The following is a 22203-nucleotide window of genomic DNA, read 5'->3' on the forward strand; positions in this document are numbered from 1 at the left end:
CGTCATCCAGCATGGTGAATTTCACCAGTGGGCTATATATATCATAATTAAAGCATAACTAACAGGAAAACTGATGTATAATACAAATGAGGTGAGAGTTCGGTCCTTGGTAAACCCGAGGATTCCTGCCGAGGCGAGTGGGGGAGCTTGGACGAGTCACGTGACACAGGTGACTCACAGCGAGTTGTAAATACAACGAAAACACCCTCACTACAATGGTATCACTGCTATTACTACGAAAATGTAATGGATTTGAGGAAATGGCAGTTGGTTGCGAAATTAAAGCGTTTTATTTTAAAGTAGCCTACTCGCGAGTGCGAGGTGCAACCGCCATTTCCCCATCAACAGCGGCTGTGAGTGAGACAATTAAGTGTAGCCTAGTACGGTCAAATCAGCGTACGCGCAATTATATTTATTTATTTTAAATGGTACCTTTATTTATCTAGGCAAGTCAGTTAAGAACAAATTCATATTCATGGCCTACCGGTGAACAGTGGGTTAACTGCATTGTTCAGAACGACAGATTTTACCTTGTCGACTCGGGGATTCGATCCAGCAATCTATCGGTTACTGGCCCAACGCTCTAACCACGAGGATACCTGCCGCACCCAACGTACCAGCAATAACAACCCGGCACCTGAACCCACCAAAACGCATATATTTTCACCTCTGCTTTGTTAAATGTTTGTGTCTGACTTTTTGAGCTTCAGAGCTCATCCTTTTCATGATGGATGAGTCAAGAAAAGAATACCCCGGCATGATATGAATTATGTGAAGTGAGTCCGCTGTATATTAAACGTGACTATATTCATAGTTTAACATAAGATAGAGGCCTATAAAGGAGATGTCGGCAGCTAGTTAGCTAGCAGTATGCTGTCAACAGTGGTAGCTAGCTGACCAAACTATCTACTAGCTAACGTTAGCTAGCTATATACTTTCCCAGAATAGATAGGTGACAGAACTAATGTATTTAATTTGACACCCTCGTTTTATAAATGGTCAAAACAATAGTTAAAATTTCTCAACTTTTGCTAATAATACTAGTAAGCTGGCCAGTCTAATTCCATTTGATAACTTGCCCAAATTGTTCTGCATATTAAAACGTTGGAAATGTGTGTTTTGTATTCATAGACTTTAGAAGTCTGACAAAAATAATGGCAGTATCTCACACAGAATACACCCCTTTTCTTTGAAACCCATTTCTATCAAATTAGTTGCTACCTTTCAGATGGGTCCCATGCCAATAGACCTGTTATCCCCTGGCAAAATCCAGAAATCTAATTTAATCTCCCCTCATACAATCTAATGAAGGTGACTACCAGGAAACCACAGTGATAGTTCCAAGAAACCCAGGAAGCAAAAGATGATAATGTGAACAGAAGACCCACTTTCAAAACCGTCTAATCCTTTGATAGGTTTGTGCTGCTAACAATCACAAGCCTTGTCAAATCGGTTATAATGGCTGTAATAACATATTGCCTGTCTATTACCATATCAATGACATGAAAATACGTCAGACATGTTTGTTAATAGCCACCCAGGGTGAATACATTGTCTGTGATGATCCACAATGGGGCACAATCTGCTGAGCAACTACAGTAGATTGCCTTGTTGTTTTTCTCCGCTCATTGCTAGTCACAGAGAGAAGCCCCGCTCGCATGCAAGGCCTCTTGGTGGGAGAACGAGACCAGCACTGCAATAATGAACAGCTCCAGAAAGACAAACGCTTCCAGTCCGGGAGAAGTGAACCCTGTTCCCCCTACTGCCGCTGGTCCGAGCTCCACAAGAGCTCCATTGTTTTGGTGCAGCTCCCCTTTGCCATGGTTCCGCTGCCATTCCCAGCCGGCTACAGCTACATTCAGCCAGGAAACAACCAACAGAAGCTCGCCTTCCACCTTTGGAAGCAGAGCTGTGCTGTGGCTCAGTTTTTTTTGATGAAAGGCCTGCTTGACCAAGAGCTTTGGCGAGCACATTGGAAAATGTTTGGGCCAGCAGGGATGACGTCTGTGTAGTTAAGATGAACATCTCGTACCGAGATCTTATTCATTGCTCCCACCAGTGTGTCTCCAGATAGACGCTACACTCTACTAGAGGATCTTTAAGATACAGCTGATGTTTTCTCTTCATGGAGGTAACCATGGATGTAACCATGGTGGTAACCATGGAGGTAACCATGGAGAACAAAGTCTTAAAGCTTGTTTATTCTGCCTGTGTTACGATTTCCAATCCATTTGAAATGTGACGCTCTCATTATAGGAAATTAGACATTTAAATGGACTGTGCAGGCCAGGTAATTAGCGGCAGCGGGGGAAAACCAAGCTAGCGTTAATTTAATAATTTCTCCAAACCTCTCAGCTGCAGGAAATGTAAGACCCTCCAGCCTTTTGGGCTGGCATCCTCCTTCTCCTTTCCATCTCCCCTTCGTTCTTCTGGGCCTATTTCTTTCCTTCCTGACGTTTTTCACATCCTATTTAATCGATCATCTACTTCTTAGTTCCTGTGCTACATCATTGACTGGTTCTGTCTCTCTAGGGAGGAACGCCTGCTGTGTTGCAGTGGGATGGCCACTGATGTGGATTAATTCTGTCTTACAGTCTGATCCAGGGAGATAGCCTTCATCAGAGCAGGATTTAAGCTATGTCCGAGGCAGGACAGTCTAGAGCCTGACAGGGATTGTGTTGATTCTGTGAGGCATACCATAGAAAGAAATTTGGTCACCCCAGTTTACATATTGTAAACATGTCCCATTGGAATAGGCCTACTTAAAATTCATCCTTCCTTCCCTTTCTTTGAATTAATGATTGATCTGACATGACTGGATGGATGAAAGCTATGTAGTGGAACCCTTGCTTTCACCTGTCCAGTTAGTCATTGCTTTCACCTATCCAATTAGTGATAATTTCAAGGAAGGAAGTTGGGAACGAAGGATGAGTTTTTAAAGTATTCAAACAGGGCCCTTGAAGCTTATTTTGGGCACAATTTACCATCCATTTCCCTTTGTACCGTGTACTTAAAACACCCTTAGAGAGATTGTCTACGGTGCTCGTTTGGCACAGAAACTGTGTCAGTTTCTCTTTAAGGTTTCAGCTCCATTTTCTTTTATGAGTGTAGAGATGAGAGCAGTAAACTCAATCTCCTCCCTGAAGGCACACTACAGCCCATTAGCACCACTGTCTCCACGGTAAAGAGAGCTCTGAAGAGTTGGGGGAGAAAGAGAAAGAAACACATCCACAAACACACTGCCTGTAAGATTAAGATCTCTTTATTGGTCAGTTGCACACATGGTCTAATCGAAATGTGGCTTTCGCTTTTATCCCAATCCCGCCGAAAGACACACGTACACATACAGGTTTTGGAGATAGCCCCCTGGGTAACGACAGAACAGGGACCAGTGCTCATCAGAGCTCCCTCATTATTTTCTGCCTCATTTGAGCCTTTTAGAAAAAACAATGGACACTCAGTCTGTAGGTCGACTGCAACAGGCGACATTGTTGTTAGCTACAGCCACTTCTTGTCTCACCACACTTTCATCTATAGTTACCTTATGGCTCAGAGTTGTGTTACACCTAAAAACCTGAGGGCTGGCTTCTTGCACTTTACAAATAAAAAGCTTTGTACGTGACAGGAGGCTGCTGAGGGGAGAACGGCTCATAATAATGTCCAGAACAGAGCAAATGGAATGGCGTCAAACACCTGGAAACCATGTGTTTGATGTATTTGATACCATTCCACTGATTCTGGTCCATTTATTACCACGAGCCGGTCCTCCCCAATGATTGTGCCACCAGACTCCTGTGTTGTACATTGTATGCAGCCACGTAGTATCTGTTTGAAGACCACTTACAGCTGTAACAATAACAAACAGTTAGCGCAGCACTGCAACCGCAAAACCATAAAGAAAACCTACTAGCGTGTCTCAGGAAATAAATGGGTATTGAACTTCAGATTGTTGACTCAAGACTGCATTAGCCCATTGAGTTAAAGCCTAGGCATTAGCTTTGGGAGCTATGACTAATCTAAATTTTCCAAGCAAGGCGACTCATCACGCAAACTGAACCTGCTTCACTATACATGGAATAAGGGTGGCTGTCTGTGCAGCATGGCAGCGGGCTATATAAGGACAGTAGACAGTTTATCTTATCCACAGCGAGGGCCAGCACCAGACAGAGCTCTTTAACAGAGCCAGCTGAGGGGTCTGGATGAACATAATCAGATGGGCCAGGCTACAGAGGGACAGCCAGACCGTGCAGTTATTGGATTGGGTTCTAACAGTTTTCAGTAACACTTGTAGTCTGGATTGACTTCATATCAATCATATCATAGTCCTAATCATCTCATAGTCATAATCATATCATAGTCAATCATATCATAGTCAATCATGTCATAATCATGCCATAGTCATCATAGTCAATCATGTCATAATCATAATCATGTCATAGTAATAATCATATCATCAGATTGGATTTGATGATAATCATGTCATCATATCATAGTAATAATCATCATAGTCAATCACGTCATAATCATATAATAGTATAATCATATCATAGTCATAATAGTATTATAATCTTATCATAGTCATGGTGGTATTAGTCAGGCAGACTAGAGATAGAGGCATGTAAAGGATATTTATATCAGAAGAGGTTTATTTTAACCCTCTTTCTGCTGCCCAGAAGTCTAACAGTGATTAGAGAGGCTAAAGCCACCTTTCCCCTCCAGTAGCCAAGTATTGATTATCACCTGCTGCCTCGACACGCAAACTCCAAGATACGGCTGCATATTTCAACAGGGGCATCGACGGAATCTCTGACTGGGGGGTTCTAGAGAACCGGAACCCCTGTAGATGATGGAAGAGCAGGCAGGCAGGGCTGTGATTTAGAATGTGATGCAGAAGGGTCAGAAAGAGATTAGGCCCAGTACTCATGGGAAGCCAACTGTACCAATGTGCAGTTCCATTGACTGACTGAGTTCCATTTGGCTGTTCAGTCTAAGGAGAAATGTAGGCCAAGCACAGAGGAGGAAGTAGCAGTCCCTCTCCAGACTGAGTGTCTATTGCTTTTTTTAAAAGCCTAAATGAGGCAGAAAATACTGAGGGAGCTCTGATGAGCACTGGTCCCTTTTCTGTGGTTGCCCAGGGTGCTACATCATGTTTGTGAATGTGTTTCACTCTTTCGTCCGCCACTCTCCAGAGGTCTTTACTGTGGAGCCAGCGTCGTTAATGGGCTGTAGGGAGGAGATATGGCCCACTGCTCCGATCTGCACTCATTAAAATGAAGCTGAAATGTTAAAGAGAACCAGACAGACACCATTTTTTAACAGCACACACCGCATAGTGAGGTGTTGGTGCTTGGATCAAATCAATACCAAAAGAGGTACCATATGATTGCTTATGACCTGACCTGACCTGTCTAGCCGATATGTAAGTTGGTGCTTGAATGTAATAGGTGCTCCTATCTGGCCTTTCCTGACCTTAAAAGTTTTCAAACACAAGATGTCATCAAGCAGCATACTCTCTGTTCCCGATAGAGGTGTATAGAATCTGAATCCCTTGAGTGTTATGGAACGCTGAGTGCCTTAAATTGTACACATGAAGTTCCAATGAAAACCAGGAAGCGATAGGAACTACCAACGACATGCTATTGATGACAGAAAAGTTTCAGAAAATTCCAACTATGACCTTCAGTGACTATGTAACCACTAGACTACACTATTTAACAATATATATTTTTTAACTATTGTACTCATTCTAATATTTTTCATGATGATATTTGCAGATTAAGATATGAATGAAACCACATTCCTTCTCTCACAGTGTTGTTTAAACATTCTACCCTTCGATAGGCCTACACCATGAATGAAATAATCTTGAATGGGGCTGTATTTGGCCAAATCACTGTAGAAACCTCAAATTCTACACGGTGCAGGAAGTCGGTTTGTTTCCATGCCTACTGTACATACGAGCCTTAACTACCATAGAACTGAAATGGGGCTAATCTAGAATGGTCATTCTCATTCATTGAATGCAGAGTTCTGTGTGGAAGTGTATAATTCAGTATGTTTTTCAGTGCAAGAATGTAGTTGGCTGACATTTCGGTAGGTCTGTGTTAAATCAAGTGGAATTTCTAGCCATGTCTGTTTTACCTATTTCTAGCCTCACTCTTCTCACCCCTCTCATTTTGGCCTCTTTCCAGACCTGCTAAAGACCTGCCAAAAGCACCCCTGGGAGATAGAACTTATTTCTGTAAGTATAACATTTTTTTTCACTTTACATTAAAGGATAGTTCACCTCAGTGGTGCCAATCTTTCCTATTCATTTGAATCCTGAGACATTTACACAACAGATGCCGTGGGATATGGAGCTCGACTATAGGCCACACTTGAGGCATGACAAACTTTGGCTTTGGAAAATGAACTATCCCTTTAACTGGAAGCCACATAGGCCATCCTAAGAGAGTAAGGGAGGTGTGGAGATTACGCAGCACTGTCAACCCACACGCTGTCATGCAGCCTGTCCAGAGACGGAAGAGAGACATCCCACTCCTTAATTGTTTCTAGTTCATAAACAGTCAATGAACTAAGCAGACCCAGCTGCTATCATATTGGTGTCTATGGGAGAGTCACCCCTTAAGACTGGACTGTGACAAAAAAAAAAAAAATGGTAAAGCCTGAGTAAGACATCTTCATTTATCCACCATCTTTTCCCAGACGTGAAGTCTGGTTGGGACTGACAAAACTGGACTGCACTGACACCAAAAGCTTGGGGATTGTGAGCTTGTGACAGTTCTCTTTCCTTGTGGATGGGATGTTGTGTGTACTTTCGTCTCAAGCGTCTTTCACTCCAGATGGGATTTGAAATGCCTACTTTAGCAAGCTAGGTTCAATTGTAGTATGCTCAGTCTGAGTGGGGAGTTATCAATTAAATGTTTTCTGAACAGTAGGTAGCTTAGCTTCTTATTTCGACAAATCTGGTTGCAGCTGTAGATATAGCCTGCAGTAGATCTACATGTTTTTAGTTGACAATGCTGCAGAAGTGGTTGTTCCTTCCACAATTTCTATGGCAGGAACTCAAACTAGCGGTTAGTTCTTATTTAAACTAGGCAAGTCTGTTAAGAACAAATTCTTATTTTCAATGACGGCCTAGGAACAGTGGGTTAACTGCCTTGTTCAGGAGTACAAAGACAGATTTTTACCTTATCAAATCCCCGAGCTGACCTTGCAACCTTTCGGTTACTAGTCCAACGCTCTAACTACTAGGCTACCTGCAGTGTTTACATAGGAGGGATGTTCACAGAGAAATCATGAGTTCTCCTTCTCGTCGTCATGCCGTCAGTAGGACTAGGGGTTCACCACTAGTGGGTGGATATTGGATCAGGCATTCCATAGCTACTTTATTTTAAAAAAATATTTATTTTGTAAACACCCACCCACAGGAGAGCATTGCTACTGTAAGCGTTATACAGTGAGTTTGAATGAAATATACATATTAAGCCACAATGTTATCAGCAGGGTTTTTATAATCAAGTGCTGCCAGTTGATAAGTCTTGCCTTGTGCTTCTGATAGAAGGTTGCTCTGACACAGGCTTGCTAGTGTTTAATGTCTGGCAGTAGATGGATAACAAAGTGTGTGTTGTGAATGAGTCAAAAGGTGAGATGAAATACAGTCTACATTCTGTACTACAATGACAGTGAACAACTAGCTGGTGTTCGTTGACTGCACACTGATAGCAGTGCTCATGGTTAAAACAGAGAGAATCTCCAGGAAGGATAGGAAAAGAAGGACCTGAAGATCTGTTGATGCTGTGTTTATTCTGGAAAGTCTCCAAGTTGCAATGAGGAAACGTGCAAGCACACATGCACAAACCATACACACCAAAGTGGGAGCTGACTGAGTTTATTTATATTACTGTTAAAAACATGTATAAAATTGGTCCTGTTCCAGAAACAAGGCACACAATGTCAAATGTCTTGGTTCATCACCTCGATCTCAGTGTTTTAGTATCACGCATTCCCTATATAAAAACACATCCACATTTTACAGAACTTAAAATTCCGAGCAGCAAGACAACCATGCAAGAACTTGAGCGATGCAAACGGGATGCTTTCTAGTAGTACGTCTCCCTCTCCACCCAACCTAAAACAGAGAAGATGGAAAACAGGATTTAGAGATCAATTACCTCTGGTAAAAACAGGTGGACTAAGGAAGGCTGTAGCATACATAAACAATGATCATGTTAACTATCCGTGTGTAGTTCAGACGATCACTGAGGAAGACAGTCAAGTGACCGACGTCTTTCACATCAACTTAGTCTCTGATAGCATACCGGTTTACTCACAAATGCATTTTATAAAGCCCTTTTTACATCAGCAGTTGTCAATGGAGTGAACTAGAGTCCCAAACGTGTGTCCACTGTCTTGCACTGACTAAGCAACAGCATATTTTTCAGATGCACTAAAGATTTACAGACTTCGCTTGTTTGCCAGATAGTAAAGCTACCTAAATATGCAGCCTTACTATCTTCCTGAGAACGAGGGAAAAGCTTGTGGTTTTGAGAGCCAAACTGACCTTAAGAATTGTATGAACAAGTACTACAGATAGTCACAGTAATAACTAAAGGGATTTAGCCTCACCTCCTGGGCTGCGTCGGATGATCAGTTTTCGGATTTCATCATAAATAAAGATGAGGAGAGAGTATGGGAAGGCGCAGAACCACCAGCTGGGTCTAAGGAGAAAAGAAAAACAAAACATAAAACAAAAATAACAGAACTGAAATGACTCCAGACCAGAATGCATCAAGAACAGACCTTTAAGCAGGTCTGTATTTTAAGCAACCCATAGCTAAGCTTAATAGAAGTCCTCCTAGAGTTAAGTATTTTTGGTACTAAAAAAAAAAAAAATTAAGAGATGAAGTGTACCTAACTGAAGGGTCTTTACTTACTTGAGTGGGTACATTCTGAGGGCGATGCCCATCCCAGGACAGTAGGACAGGAAGGCAGCCAGGGCGGTCTCCTCAAACAGGCCGAAGATGAGAATCTTGTTCCTGAGGAGGACAGAAGCAGCATTTAAAATCAAGTCATTTCTTTGACAACTTAAACTAACAGCTGATGCTCTTCAAAATGGCCATTGAACCCACCTCATTCCTTGTTGGAAGACTGAGTTCCTCCTGGTCTTACAGATGATCAAATCAGCCCACTGTACAACTACAATACTGGCAAAGAATGCTGTGTGGCAGGTGAACTCCACAATCTTTCTCTGTTCATAAGTCTGTGGGAAACAGTCAGCAACAGAGGGAGAAACAGTCAAAACACAGTCAGCTAATCTACAATCAGACCAATCAACAAGGCTTGTGAAAAGCACATTTGTGTCTGCATACTCACCCACTGCTGGCCATAGCTATCCTCCAGGTCATTGCAAAATTTGTTGTCCCAGTCCACACGAATACCTAGCAGTCTAGAGGGTAAGAACCCATTCTCAGCAAGGATCACAAAGTATGTGAAGAACCCAGCCAAAGCCTGGATCATACCTGTGGAGACAGGATATGGGTGCATTTGTATCAGATTCTATCCATGTCATTCTGTCTGTTGGTTTTCTATGTTGCATCAATCTCCATAAACATTTTTTTTTAAGTTTGATTGTCACATACACCGGATAGGTGCAGGAGGATGTGTTGTTTTACAGGGTCAGCCATAGTAGTAGGGTGCTCCTGGAGCTTATTAAGGTTACGGCCTTGCTCAAGGGGGTGGCGACAGATTTTTCACCTTGTCGGCTCAGGTATTCGAACCAGCGACCTTTCAGTTACTGGGCCAACACTAACCGCTTGGCTACCTGCCGCCCTACAGTGATTCCCAAGGAGTATCACGTTGGTGGGAGAGGTTCGCGACCCATGATATGATGCAACCGCAGTATGTGAATGCTGTCCATATCAGTGTTTCCTCTTAAGGAAAGTCCCGCTCACGTGGAAACCTCTGGTTTAAACCTATTTTTGGCTCTATCACCAAAGTGTGAAACTCTTGAGCCAGAGACATCCCATAATCACTCAGAGACCCCTTCTCTTATCACCAGGGAGGCTATTTCTGGCGCATACCCCACTTCCAGCTGATCCCAAAACCACCCAGTCAACTTAAGAGTTGGAATCCAGTTTGAGGTGTAAGAGATGTTAATCTTTCATCTAAGAATGAAAATACTTTGTTTTGCGCAAGTCAGGCTTTGTGAAAAGCGGTCTTACCGATTTGACCATAGGCTATGCTGATAAGCCTTTCATTCACCAGTTTGTCTGTTTTGGAGTTTCTGGGCTGTCTCTTCATGATGTCACTCTCAGCAGCTTCGTAGGCCAGGGAGATGGCGGGGACCTGCAAAGTTGAGGACGATTTCAACAATTAGAATAAAACTGAACGGTAAACAAAGATTTAGAAGAAAAAAAACTTAAATATACAAATACCTTACCATGTCAGTTCCCAAGTCGATACAGAGGATGGTGACGGTTCCTAGGGGCAGTGGAATGTTGGCAATGATGAAGAAGAGGAAGGGTGTGATTTCTGGAATGTTACTGGTCAGGGTGTAGGCGATGGACTTCTTCAAGTTGTCAAAGATCAGACGGCCTAGGAAAGGTACATGCATAACGTTAGTGAAAATAATGCAGAATAGAAGGAACCCCAAACATTCTAAATCCACTGAAATGCTACTTCCTACCTTCTTCGACACCAGTCACGATGGAGGCAAAGTTGTCATCCAGGAGGATCATGTCTGCAGCCTGCTTGGAGACGTCAGATCCAGAGATACCCATAGCAACACCGATGTCAGCCTTCTTCAGAGCAGGAGAATCGTTCACACCATCACCTGTCACAGCTACAATAGCACCCTGTGGATAAGGAGGAGAGGTGTTTGAGTCTATGGAGAGAGAAGTCTAGAGAGAGAACTGGTAAACACATTTTTAATTTTAAAGGAATTTATCTACGCTACAGTCACTCTGTTTACCGCTCGTGAGATAGGCCTAGTGTCTTTAAGTTGAGCTGAATATTACCTGGCGCTGGCAGCCCTCCACGATAATAAGCTTCTGCTGAGGAGAGGTTCTGGCAAACACAATCTCTGTGTGATATTTCAGGATGTCGTCCAACTGTTCAGCGCTCAGGTCCTTGAGGTCACCGCCATGGACCACACAGGCCTTGGCATCCCTGGGAAAAATGTACCCTTTATTTATGGAAAATCCCATTGATATGAAGACATTTCTATAAGCACTCATGAGAAGGACCTGACATTCAAGCCCGAATGAAATCTTTGGGAGAAGGCCTTCAAAATTGAAAAATGTAGAGAAACTGCAGGAGTTTAACACTTGTTTCCAATAACAGAACTTAAATATTTGTTGTATTACCTAGGGTCAACTTCATTGACTGGAATGTTCAGACGAGCAGCAATGTCCTCAACAGTCTCGTTTCCTTCAGAAATGATGCCCACACCCTTGGCAATGGCCTTAGCAGTGATGGGATGATCACCAGTGACCATGATAACCTAAGGGAAGGAAGGGAAGAGGAGTGGTCTGATCACAGTGGCTGCTATGTGGATTGACTGAAGAGTCTTGTGTTTAGTATGATATTGCCATACCTTGATTCCAGCACTCCTGCACTTTCCTACAGCGTCAGGCACAGCAGCACGGGGAGGGTCAATCATGGACATTAGGCCAACGAAGCACAGATTCTCAGTTGGGAAGTTCACCTCTTCACAATCAAACTGGAAGCCCTCAGCGAACTGGTCATCAGGGAGCTGGAAATGACAGAACCCTAGACGGATACAAAATTGTGAAAATGTGAATTGAAAAAAGGAGCAAAAGCGCAATTTTACACCTCACATTGGATCATTTGACAACACAGATGGAAAAGAAAATACAGTAGTATTGGCTAGTGATGACTGAAATAAATGACTATTACCCAGCACTCGCTCTCCCAGACCACCCAGTTCCATGTAGGCGTTCTGGAAAGAGTCCTTCATCTCATCATCTAGAGGCTGTTCTTTGCCCTGGATCAAAATGGTGGAGCAGCGGTCCAGAATCCTCTCAGGGGCTCCCTTCATCACCAGCAGATGCTTGGACTCACCCTCATTCTTGTTCAGGTGAACTGAGAGCTAAAGGATAAAATTATAGGAACAGCCATTTTGAAAACAGATTACCAGAGTAGGCATAACAATGTTGATCTCTGTGCTAAAGGGAAGGGTTTTCAAAGACTTACAGTGAAACATATCCCCTTATTTCATGTTGCTACCGTGCCATTGACCTACCTGGTATTTGTTGGTGGAGTTGAATGGGATCTCAGCAACCTTGGTGTACTGGTCTCTCATGCCTTGCACAGACCCACAGCACAGCTCAATACACTTCAGCAGGGCAGACTCTGAGGCATCACCAGCCACATCTCTCTGTGAGAGGGAAACGATTAGGCAGATGAAGTGGACGTGGTATGCCGCACATTCTTTCACACACTAGCACTTCCGAGGACCTGGTATATCGTTATTGGCCTAAGACAATTTAAACAGATTTAATGAAAAGGAAATCTTTGAAGATTTTGTCTTCTACCAGGCTCAGACAGTGACAAAGAGAAACTGAAAATAAGGGGTGAAATTAAGTGTGGTAATCACAGCTAGTCCAAAGTGAGATGATTAACAGAAGGAGAGGTTATATTCCAGGGGATTGGAGGGCTGAGGCAATATGAGGCATTCAGGCAACAGGAGAGGTGAAAAAAAAAAAGGTGAAAAGACACCCCTGTTGAGCCTTTTCAGCAGCTTTATATGCTGAACTCCTGTCGATAGCTCCATGTGTATACTGTTGTCAATTCACTCTGGGGAAATGAGACACTTACTTTAAGGATAGGAATACCGCTCTGTTCTGCCAGGAAGACGGCACGGTTACACAGGCCAGCGACTCTAGCCAGGGCAGCCCAGGTGGCAGAGCTCCTGTCAAAGGAGGTACCACTCTGGTTCTCTGTGGTGTCAGCCTCATGGATCTGGTTGTCGAACCACATGTGAGCCACGGTCATTCTGTTCTGAGTCAGGGTTCCGGTCTTGTCAGAGCAAATGGTGGAGGTGGAGCCCAAGGTCTCAACAGCTTCGAGATTCTTCACCAGGCAGTTCTTCTTGGCCATACGCTTGGCAGTCAGAGTTAAACACACCTACGGAGACAGCCAAAAGTCACTCAACATGTGTGTCGAACAAAATTGGCAATGTATTGGTTTCTGGAGCCATATGTGAAGTGTTTGGGGGGGGAAAGACCGTACTCACAGTTACAGTGGCCAGGAGACCCTCAGGCACATTAGCGACAATGATTCCGATGAGGAAGATGACAGCTTCCAGCCAAGAGTATCCGAGGATGAGGGACAGGACAAAGAAAGACATGCCCAGGAAGACTGCCACACCGGTGATGATGTGGATAAAGTGCTCAATTTCAATAGAGATTGGGGTACGTCCGACTTCCAGGCCAGAGGCGAGGGTAGCAATACGACCCATAACAGTGCGGTCACCAGTGTTGATGACAATACCTCTGGCAGTTCCTGCAGGAAATAACGTGCAGATTTCATTTAACAATCATGCCATCATATTGACTACTTAACAGCAGTTGACATTGATTCAACCTCAGAAATGGTGGACATAATTTATACAGCAACAGGACTTCAAAGATAGCCCAGTCATGGTTTGTTCTCTTTTATTTATTTGCCAGGGACCATGTACAACATGCCCGTGCACCAGATTTAGCTAGATTGCTTTTTATTGAATTTTTTATCTGTGGTCCCTGGGCAGAATTTATTTTTATTTGGTTTGTTTCTCATCTGAGCAAAGTACCTTCAACACAGTTGGTAGAGAAGAAGGCAATGTTCCTTGTCTCCAGGGGGTTGTCATTGGAGTAGTCCGGAGTACGGGTCTGGGGCTCAGATTCACCAGTGAGGGAGGAGTTGTCCACCTGAGTGGGGAGGGAATTAGATTAATACAATAATGAATGGCACGGACATGGGTGGAACGTGACATATTTGGAGAAGGGGATGATAAAGTACCCACTTTGCAACCGCTGGCAGAGATGATTCGCAAATCGGCAGGAATCCTATCTCCACCTTTCACCTCCACCAGATCTCCAACCACCACTTGTTGAGCGTTGATGTTCATCTTCTCACCGTCACGGACAACCAGGGCTTGCTACAAGGTAGAGGACACAACAAGATTCATCTTTAAATGTAACAATAAAGGAAAAGAAAACACCTTCAAAAGAAGTGTTTCTAAAACAGCCAGTACCTGTGGGACCAGGTTCTTGAAGGAGTCCATGATCTTTGAGCTCTTGGCCTCTTGGTAGTATGAGAAACAGCCAGTAACAATGACAACAGCAGAGAGTACAACACCCAGGTACAACTGTGTGGGACAAAGATGCAGAACGTGTTAAAATTAAGTTAACTCCCCCGCACAAACACCAGTGCAAAAGAACTACAAAACCCAAGCATCATCTGCTTTCAATTCCATCACAATGTCAATAAAATCAACATTCTTCATCTTGGAATCTTACGTTATCATTGGCCGGCTCATCCTCCATGGCTGCCTGGATTCCGTAGGCCAGGAAGCAGAGGAGAGCGCCAGTCCACAGCAGCATGGAGAACCCGCCAAACATCTGCTTGCAGAACTTCACCCACTCAGGGGTAGTGGGAGGAGGGGTCAGGGAATTTGGGCCATCACGGGCAAGGTTCTCGGCAGCCTTAGCACTGGATAACCCCTGAGGAAATACAAAATTGGTTGTGTTGTTACTTTACATGTCGAGACCTCAAATTAAGATGCGGTAGGATGCCTGCCCCCCCCCCCCTCCATTCTTGAGATTCTCTCTCACGGCACGTGATAAGGAGAGAGGAAGCAAATTGTCAACACAATAATATCTCTCTACAAGGTCTGTCAGTGGCAGACAGAGACACTGCAGGGCCAAGTCATAACTCTAATTTCACATGAGGCAGAGAACAGAGAAACAAGTCAATGGGGCTCTGGAGAGAGTCGAGGTGCTGACAGTTGCCAGGCAACTCGCTGCAAACAATGAAAACAGTGCCATCTACTCTGCTGGGATTGAGCGCATCCTAAATCTGGGCTGAGGTGCTATGAGCCTGCTGCTTGTGAATTATTCAAAAGGACCACTCGGCTGCGCTGCTAGGTTTGGAGGCGGTAATCTACTATTCCCCTTGATCTCCCAATCATGATCAAGAGTCCATTTGTATGGATGTAAAAGAGGGATAAAGCAGCTGTCGTATTGCCTTGGATATTTGTCACATCCAAGCCTATGATGACCCCCTTCTTCCACGGTTTAATAATTGGAAGAGATCCCAAGAGTCCGAAACCCATAACTTGTGCAGAACTTTGAAGTCCACCACTTGACTTAATTTTTCTATTAAATAATTGAAACTATTCGAATTGAGGAGAACCGAGCTGAATTGCCTTCCAGCTGTGGTCGATAAACAACTAATTTGTTAACAGAAAACAGTGCAGGGGAGATGAATGAATCGCCAACTGAAATGAAAATGAGTGAAGCTCCAGACTTACCCTACTAAGGTCGGTGCCGTATTTGCGGTTGAGCTCATCCAGGGTCAGTTTATGGTCATCCTATGGGACAGAGATTAGGAACATGTCACTGACAATCGTATTGCACTGCACTTCCGCACCATCGAGATAAACATACAGTACATTACATGCAGCGCCAAGCTTGACACCAAGTCAGTGACATCAACACACGAGTGACCAAGACTTGTGATTTAAAGATGAACTTCCCAGGTCCTGAAAGAGAATGAAAGTGAGAGAAGCCGACTCACCAGATCAACTTCCTTTTTCAACTCATCCATGTCCCTCTCCTTCTTCATGGCCTTGGCATTCTTCTTCTTGCCTCCCTGCTCAGAGGTCGCCGCCAGCTCATACTGTTCCCGTCCTTCCTACAGAGAGGGATGAAAAAAATATATACTAACATAATAAAATAGGTAGAAAGAGGCCCTTTAGAGCTCTGCCCGAGAAAATAAAATCTTCACCCAACTCAAGCCCCTGATGCAGAATCTGCTTAGTTTCCCATAGTGTTTCCGAGATATGAATAAAACCCAAGTCTGGGGGCCCCAACTCTTGAAAGGTAATTCATTGAGTCAATGAGAGACTCGCTAATTTGAATAAAGGATAAAAATGCTACTTTTCCATTACAAATGACTTACCAGAAGTCACCCAACAACTTGTGGGTTATTGATGTAGCATCATGCTACTGAACGTAAGCCCAGTTATCATTTACAAAACAAACGTGATCTAGACAGGTATGGTGCAACAAGTACAAAAACAGTCCAAAAGGGACGGCCACAACTATCACCCGGTAGGCTTTCACCTTTGAGTCTCCGACCTGTGCTAGATAGCACAATTACTTTCACTACTCAGCAGAAGAAACTCAGATGTTTGAAAATGGCATCTGAAGTTCATGAGGAATGCTTAATGAACAATCATGTCACAGACCATCACTTTGCACAACTGCGTCAATAAGGAGAGCTGTGGGAGGGGTGGGGCAGAGGGTCATTTCAACATACTCCACTGCAATCCAGGAATGAGAGACTATTAGGCCCTGTCACAATACTTTGTCCAAAATAGGGGCAAAATGAACTCTCCAGAGGGGAAAGATGCACAGCATTGGCTCGGTTGTCTTGAATACACACAGAACTTTCTTCCTCTGGAGTCATCTCATCGTGAAAGTCCAAAATAACCCTGGCACCTCACCTTCTGCAAACACATTGTTCATTCACTCTTCCCTTTCGCCATTATCAAATCGGTCACTTTTGGGAAGAGGACAAAGACCTGTTGAAGAATGTGTCAGCTAGACGGCTGAAAAGGGGAGGGTGTTGGGACACTGCGGCAACAGGATAATGCACAGTACCAGATAAACGTTGGTAAGGCAGTTAGCGAGCATCAATTATTCAGGTTCTACTGGTGTTCAGAAGTGTTTTGTCTGTGGGGGAGAGAGCTCTACATGCTTCTCTTGATTTGACCCAAACACAGACTTGCCCTTCTTGGAAATGCCCCCCCCACCCCCACTAATACTATTTAGAAATATCCCTTTTACTTTCCCAATAGTGCACACATCCGTTATTACCACAATGAAGCAAGGAAGGGAGGATGCTGTTTTGGAAGTATTACTCAGCTGTCTCTCAAAACGTAACAGGAAGCTACTTAACTGAAAACAGGAAAAAAAAGTATGGATGTCAGCAATTGTGTGGAATCTCTCACAAGACCAATCATGCAAAAACAACAGTTGTCCCACTACAAGCCTGAGAACAAATGAGGCTTTGTACCTCCATAGAGAACCATGTAAAAACAAGAATGAAAAATGGGGCAGAGAAATATATATCTTTAGAGTGACTTTATTTTGGACAAACTGTACAGTCACGGAATTTATTCAGACCCTCTTAGCAAAACACTTAAGATACCAGGCTTACCGCATTCTTATATGGGATTACTGTAATGGTTTGACCTGTGAGTGGGAGCAACACCACTGTGGTAAACATGGCTTGGGTCTGCATACCATTTCTCCCATAGTTCAGAGTAGTATATTCAACTGCGTAATCGTTGTTCTCACGTTCTCACGGTGCATATGGGAGTGAGTGTAATTAGTCTGGGACAGAAAGAGAAACAACTATGTGTGAAAGACTGCAAGAACGCAGGGTGGGTGGAGAAGTGGGTGAAGCCGGCAAGACATCTCTTTCCAAGAGAACAGAAAGTTTGAAAGAACAACTGTCCTCAAAAACAGCAATAGACAGAACAGAGCCTCAGTGAGACGAGGGGCCTCTCACTTTTACGCTAAAACACCACCGCCAGATCAACAAAAGTTCATAAGAGACGGTCGAGCGGGTGCATATTTTACAGCCAGGGTCGAATTCCTGTGAACACCATTCCTGCTTCTGTTCCTGTAGGTGTGCCAAATACAAAAGCTGCTCACTCAAGCATATTGGCTCCTCCTCACCCTGGGACTTTGCCCCGTTGCTACAGGCGACATAACCACACCTCTCAGATATCTGAATGGACCGAGTCACGTGTTACTCTCCTCCCCCTTTTCTCTCCAGTTTAGAAAAAAGTTCATTTATTCACAAGAAACGCATTTAAAACTCCCACCACGTCCACTGGAAGAGTCGGTTTTCCCACAGAACAAAAGATGGTGAATGCCTGTGTTTCTCCTTAAGACCCCTCAAGACCCCAGGAACTACAGTTAAAAGCAGAATACGAATTGCACTAGTCTGAAATGTAGGTTAGAACAGAACGCACATGGCTATTGCGAAATGCCGATTGTGAGTAGGCCTATGGGACAAACGTTTTGTTTACAATTCCCTCGGCAGTTGGAATAGAAATTACAGTGGAGGAAAGAGAAGGTGTAATAATGTATGGTACTCTCTATAATGTTTAGGCAGCTAAGCCAAACGAGCAGAGGGAGATCGAGCAGGAGAGAGAAAGGGGCAGTGGGGGTGAGATGTGTTCTCTGTCACAGAGATGGGGTGGCGTGTGACAAAAGGGATGCCTAATACATAGTGACTGTCGAGCGGAAAGAATGTGAAATCCTCAGTAGAGAGAGAGAGCATTTTTTCTTTTTAAAGAGCACTAGAGAGCAGGTCTCTTGGTTCCACAGTGGACCCCTGGGGGGAAAGAATGGTCAGCTGAGGCCACAACCTGATAGTAGCTCAAAGATGGAACACTGGAGAGAAATAAAAGAATTCCCCAATTACTTCACCATATAAAAAGGCCTTGTTTTGGACATGTTCTAGGCCTCATTTGTTTACAATGGAGATTTTCCACAAGCCACTTGCCATCACACTCAGTGGTGGAATCTTTAAAACAAATGACCCCCCCCCCCCCCCCCCCTTGATGAAAGATGGCGAGAAAAGTGGAATAACAAAGAAAGAATGCGCCCTAATAACATTACAGGAAAACGGCCTTGTTTTCAGGTCATCACAGTTTATTTTGAGAGATTGAAACAATAGCCATAGTATTCCATTTCGGGAAGGAACTTTTGGGCGTTTCAATTTGTTGACAGTGAGCAGTCGAATACTATCACACCTCTTGATTTTCCATTTCATTACAGAAAAACAGAATTTTCCATCTGCCATTCAATCAGTTCAGAAAAATTCTGCCAGCTCCCACTGAACAGGAGCCTATGAACAATGACAATGCAGCAACTGGTGCCTCATCTTCACAGCGGTCTCCCTTCCATATACACCTCACCGCTCTAACCAACCCTTTGGTCCCTCCAGCCCTATGCCACCCTCATTCTCTCCCCCCCTCTCTGTGGTCTCCTGGAAATCATTAGTCCGGCTGTCCAAGCATCTGTGCCTATTGTGCGTGTACTGGACCGGAGCGCTGAGAAGAGGACAGAAGGGCTGGGGGCAGAGCAGTGTTCACCACCATACAGGGAAAGAATCCAAAAGACTGAGGTTTGCTGCTCTGCATTCACATCATACAACCAATCTGTCTCTCTAATCACCCCACTCTTACTGTAGCTGTGAATGCATTTTATCACTGTGCCCGTGTGATCCGTTGCCCAGCAGGGAGTGGCAAGCCTTTTATATGATGCTATTAACCTCCCCGATATCCCACCAGTCTGCCATACAGTACCCAGATACAGGAGTCACAGGTAGGTAGCTGTAAAATATATATAAAACATCAAATCAAAATCAACCCAATAGTTGATACATTTTCCTTCACCATAAAATCGCAGGTAGTTATTTATAGGTTTGATGACAAAAACCCTATTGACTAAAGATTGCCCATTTAAAATAAAACACATTTAATTCTACAAGTCTAGAACAATATGCCTTGAAGTGAGAGGAATATACAACAAACCTAGTGTATTGAAATTCATTGGAGCAATGTGTGTCTTGGACAGATTTGTATAAAATGTAATACAACTATTGTTTGTTTTTTAAAAGCAGTGACTTTCATTAATACATGAGGGGGCTATAGTTGATGTAAGTCTTCCCAAAGACACATTGTGGGCCTATCTGAACATTCGCAGAATGTAGGCTACACAAGAAATGTCATACACAACCATATACAACAATTAAGCCTTATGTGGAATACATTTTATTTTTTTAAAGAGATTTTGCAGTTGCTCAAATGTTAAGGAACAGTTCGGTATTTTCCCCCAGAGTCAGATGACCTCGTGGATACCATTGTTGGGTCTCTGCGTCCAGTATTACGAAACTTACGAGGTATTTTCGTGAGCCAATGCTAACTAGTTTTAGCGTGTTCCCATATACTTCAAGTCATTGCGCTAACGCTAGTTGGAAATTTCCTTCAAACTGAACGTAGACATAAAAATGGTATCCACGAGTTCGTCTAACTCTGGGGAAGTAGATAAGGGCATCCTGCTCAAATCCAGAACTATCATTTTAAGCAGACAAAGTGAATTATTCCAATGTAGGCCATCTACATAAAACCGATATTATTTCCACGAGCATGACAAAAAAAATAAACACTGACGACTTTGGCGCATGGTTGATATTGTGAATGGGGTGGACTACGGTTATTATTCAATTTATGAAGAACAGACTTTCGCAACAGCCTACAGTCGCAACTACATTTAACCAATTGATTAAGTATCTGAATATTACCTACATTTCTCATTGATGAACAAAATTCAGTCAAGCGGGTTACAAGTCACCATGAAAGACCATCACTTATATTCAGAAGTGGACTACATCTGTATGGCCGTGTATCTCAAAGTAACACAAGTCACAAGATAGCATGTCTGCCTCCACTTCCCGCAACTCGAATTTAAACAGACCACGCTATATTTGTAGCCACCTTGGCGGCAGTTTACTTTGATGAAAATAAACATTGTATCAATCTTCAAACTTGTCTTACACCGCCAATTATATCATCGTAGCGTTTACAAGCTTTTCTCATTGGCGACTAGATCCAAGCTAACCAACCTGTGGATCTTCAGTATCAATGTTAAAAACAACACATTTTTAACCCTAATTGACACTCGATCAAGACACGTTATGAAAGCAACTTTTGTTCAGCGTACAAAATGCGGAAGTCACTCTCCCATCGCAGGCATTTTGAAAAAGAAAAATGCGGCTAACTACGTACATGTGATCATTTGAAAACAACTTCGACTGTATTATATATATTTTTTTTAAATCCATATCACTTTTGACAAGTAGCCTACAATTAAGAATTGCGTAAATTAGGCTACATTAGCATTTCATGGAGGAGCTGGAATGTGAAGATGGAAAGAAAAAGCGCACTTACTCCACGTCCCATGTTTGCAGTTTGTGGAGGAAAAAAACTTATTGAACAATCAAATCCCAATTTTTTTACTTTAAAACGAATTGAAAAATGTATTGCCCCTGGATGCGCCCTTATCCACACGTGTCACTCCTACCGGACACGCATCCAAGCTCCCCGTCTCATTAAAAGGTCCAATACTTATATACAGTGTTCCTTTCGATCGTGACGTCTGCACTTTTTGCCATGGTAACATAGAATTGAGGGGCGGAGTCCCCATTATTGAATGTTTTACGATTATCGGCCTTCATAAAGTAGATTGAATCCATTGCGTGACAATGGACTTTAGTCTCTGTAACTTCAAATATTTATGAAGGAAAGTCACTTGGTCTATTCTGTGCAGCCTTATTCATATTAGGATGAAATATCTGTCCATATCTCTCACCACTCATATTCATAATGGATACTAACCTATCCTCAACCCTCTTTAAGAATACTCTACATGTGTTGTTTGTCCCTTTTCTCTTAATTTTCACATAGATTTAAGAATGATCATGATTTAAACACACACACTCGTTCTCTCTCTCTTCATTCCTTATTTTAACCTCATTTATGGAAAGGGATAATTTTAGTGTAAACTCCATCACTGGTCTTTAGGAGGTTTAAACTTGAACGAACCAGGCCGTTAAACCCTGTAGGATGTAAACTTTCCCTCCTGACCCTGTCATGAACACTTTGTGGACAATGTGACCTTGTCAGAAGAATAATGGCAGCCTGGAAGATGGCAGGTTATTGCATCTACAAATGATTAACTCTTTAACTTAGGGATCCTAACCATTAACCCCATCTCAAGGTCCTGTTTTATGTCTTAACTTCACCCTTCAGTTTGGACCCCAGTAGGAGTGCTGATCTAGGATCAGTTTGTCCTTTAGATCATAGTGAATAATATTATAGGGACAGATCCTAGA

At 43.2% G+C, this 22203-nt stretch overlaps 1 protein-coding gene across 1 annotated transcript; it reads right to left on the bottom strand.

Moving 5' to 3' along the window:
• Window positions 1-7787: 7787 nt before the first annotated feature.
• Window positions 7788-21457, bottom strand: LOC109882906 (sodium/potassium-transporting ATPase subunit alpha-1). Its single transcript, XM_031792755.1, has 22 exons — window positions 21260-21457; window positions 15805-15921; window positions 15539-15598; window positions 14526-14729; window positions 14261-14374; window positions 14030-14164; window positions 13817-13934; window positions 13259-13527; window positions 12841-13149; window positions 12266-12400; window positions 11920-12112; window positions 11597-11772; window positions 11367-11503; window positions 11019-11169; window positions 10688-10856; window positions 10442-10596; window positions 10224-10347; window positions 9376-9521; window positions 9132-9262; window positions 8937-9038; window positions 8629-8720; window positions 7788-8131 (listed from the first exon to the last, which is right to left on the bottom strand). Exons 1-22 carry the CDS (start codon window positions 21269-21271, stop codon window positions 8103-8105), a joined length of 3078 nt encoding a protein of 1025 aa, XP_031648615.1. The 5' UTR covers window positions 21272-21457; the 3' UTR covers window positions 7788-8102.
• Between the last annotated feature and the right edge of the window lie 746 nt (window positions 21458-22203).

This window comes from Oncorhynchus kisutch, linkage group LG16 (genome assembly GCF_002021735.2).
Source record: "Oncorhynchus kisutch isolate 150728-3 linkage group LG16, Okis_V2, whole genome shotgun sequence".
Classification (NCBI taxonomy): domain Eukaryota; kingdom Metazoa; phylum Chordata; class Actinopteri; order Salmoniformes; family Salmonidae; genus Oncorhynchus; species Oncorhynchus kisutch.

Excerpts from the sequence above, each read along its gene's own strand:
- LOC109882906 (XM_031792755.1), bottom strand. Across the intron at positions 12,401-12,840 it reads GCGGTATTCCTATCCTTAAA|AGAGATGTGGCTGGTGATGC; the intron begins GTAAGTGTCTCA and ends TCCCTCTCACAG. Across the intron at positions 9,522-10,223 it reads CATAGCCTATGGTCAAATCG|GTATGATCCAGGCTTTGGCT; the intron begins GTAAGACCGCTT and ends CTGTCTCCACAG.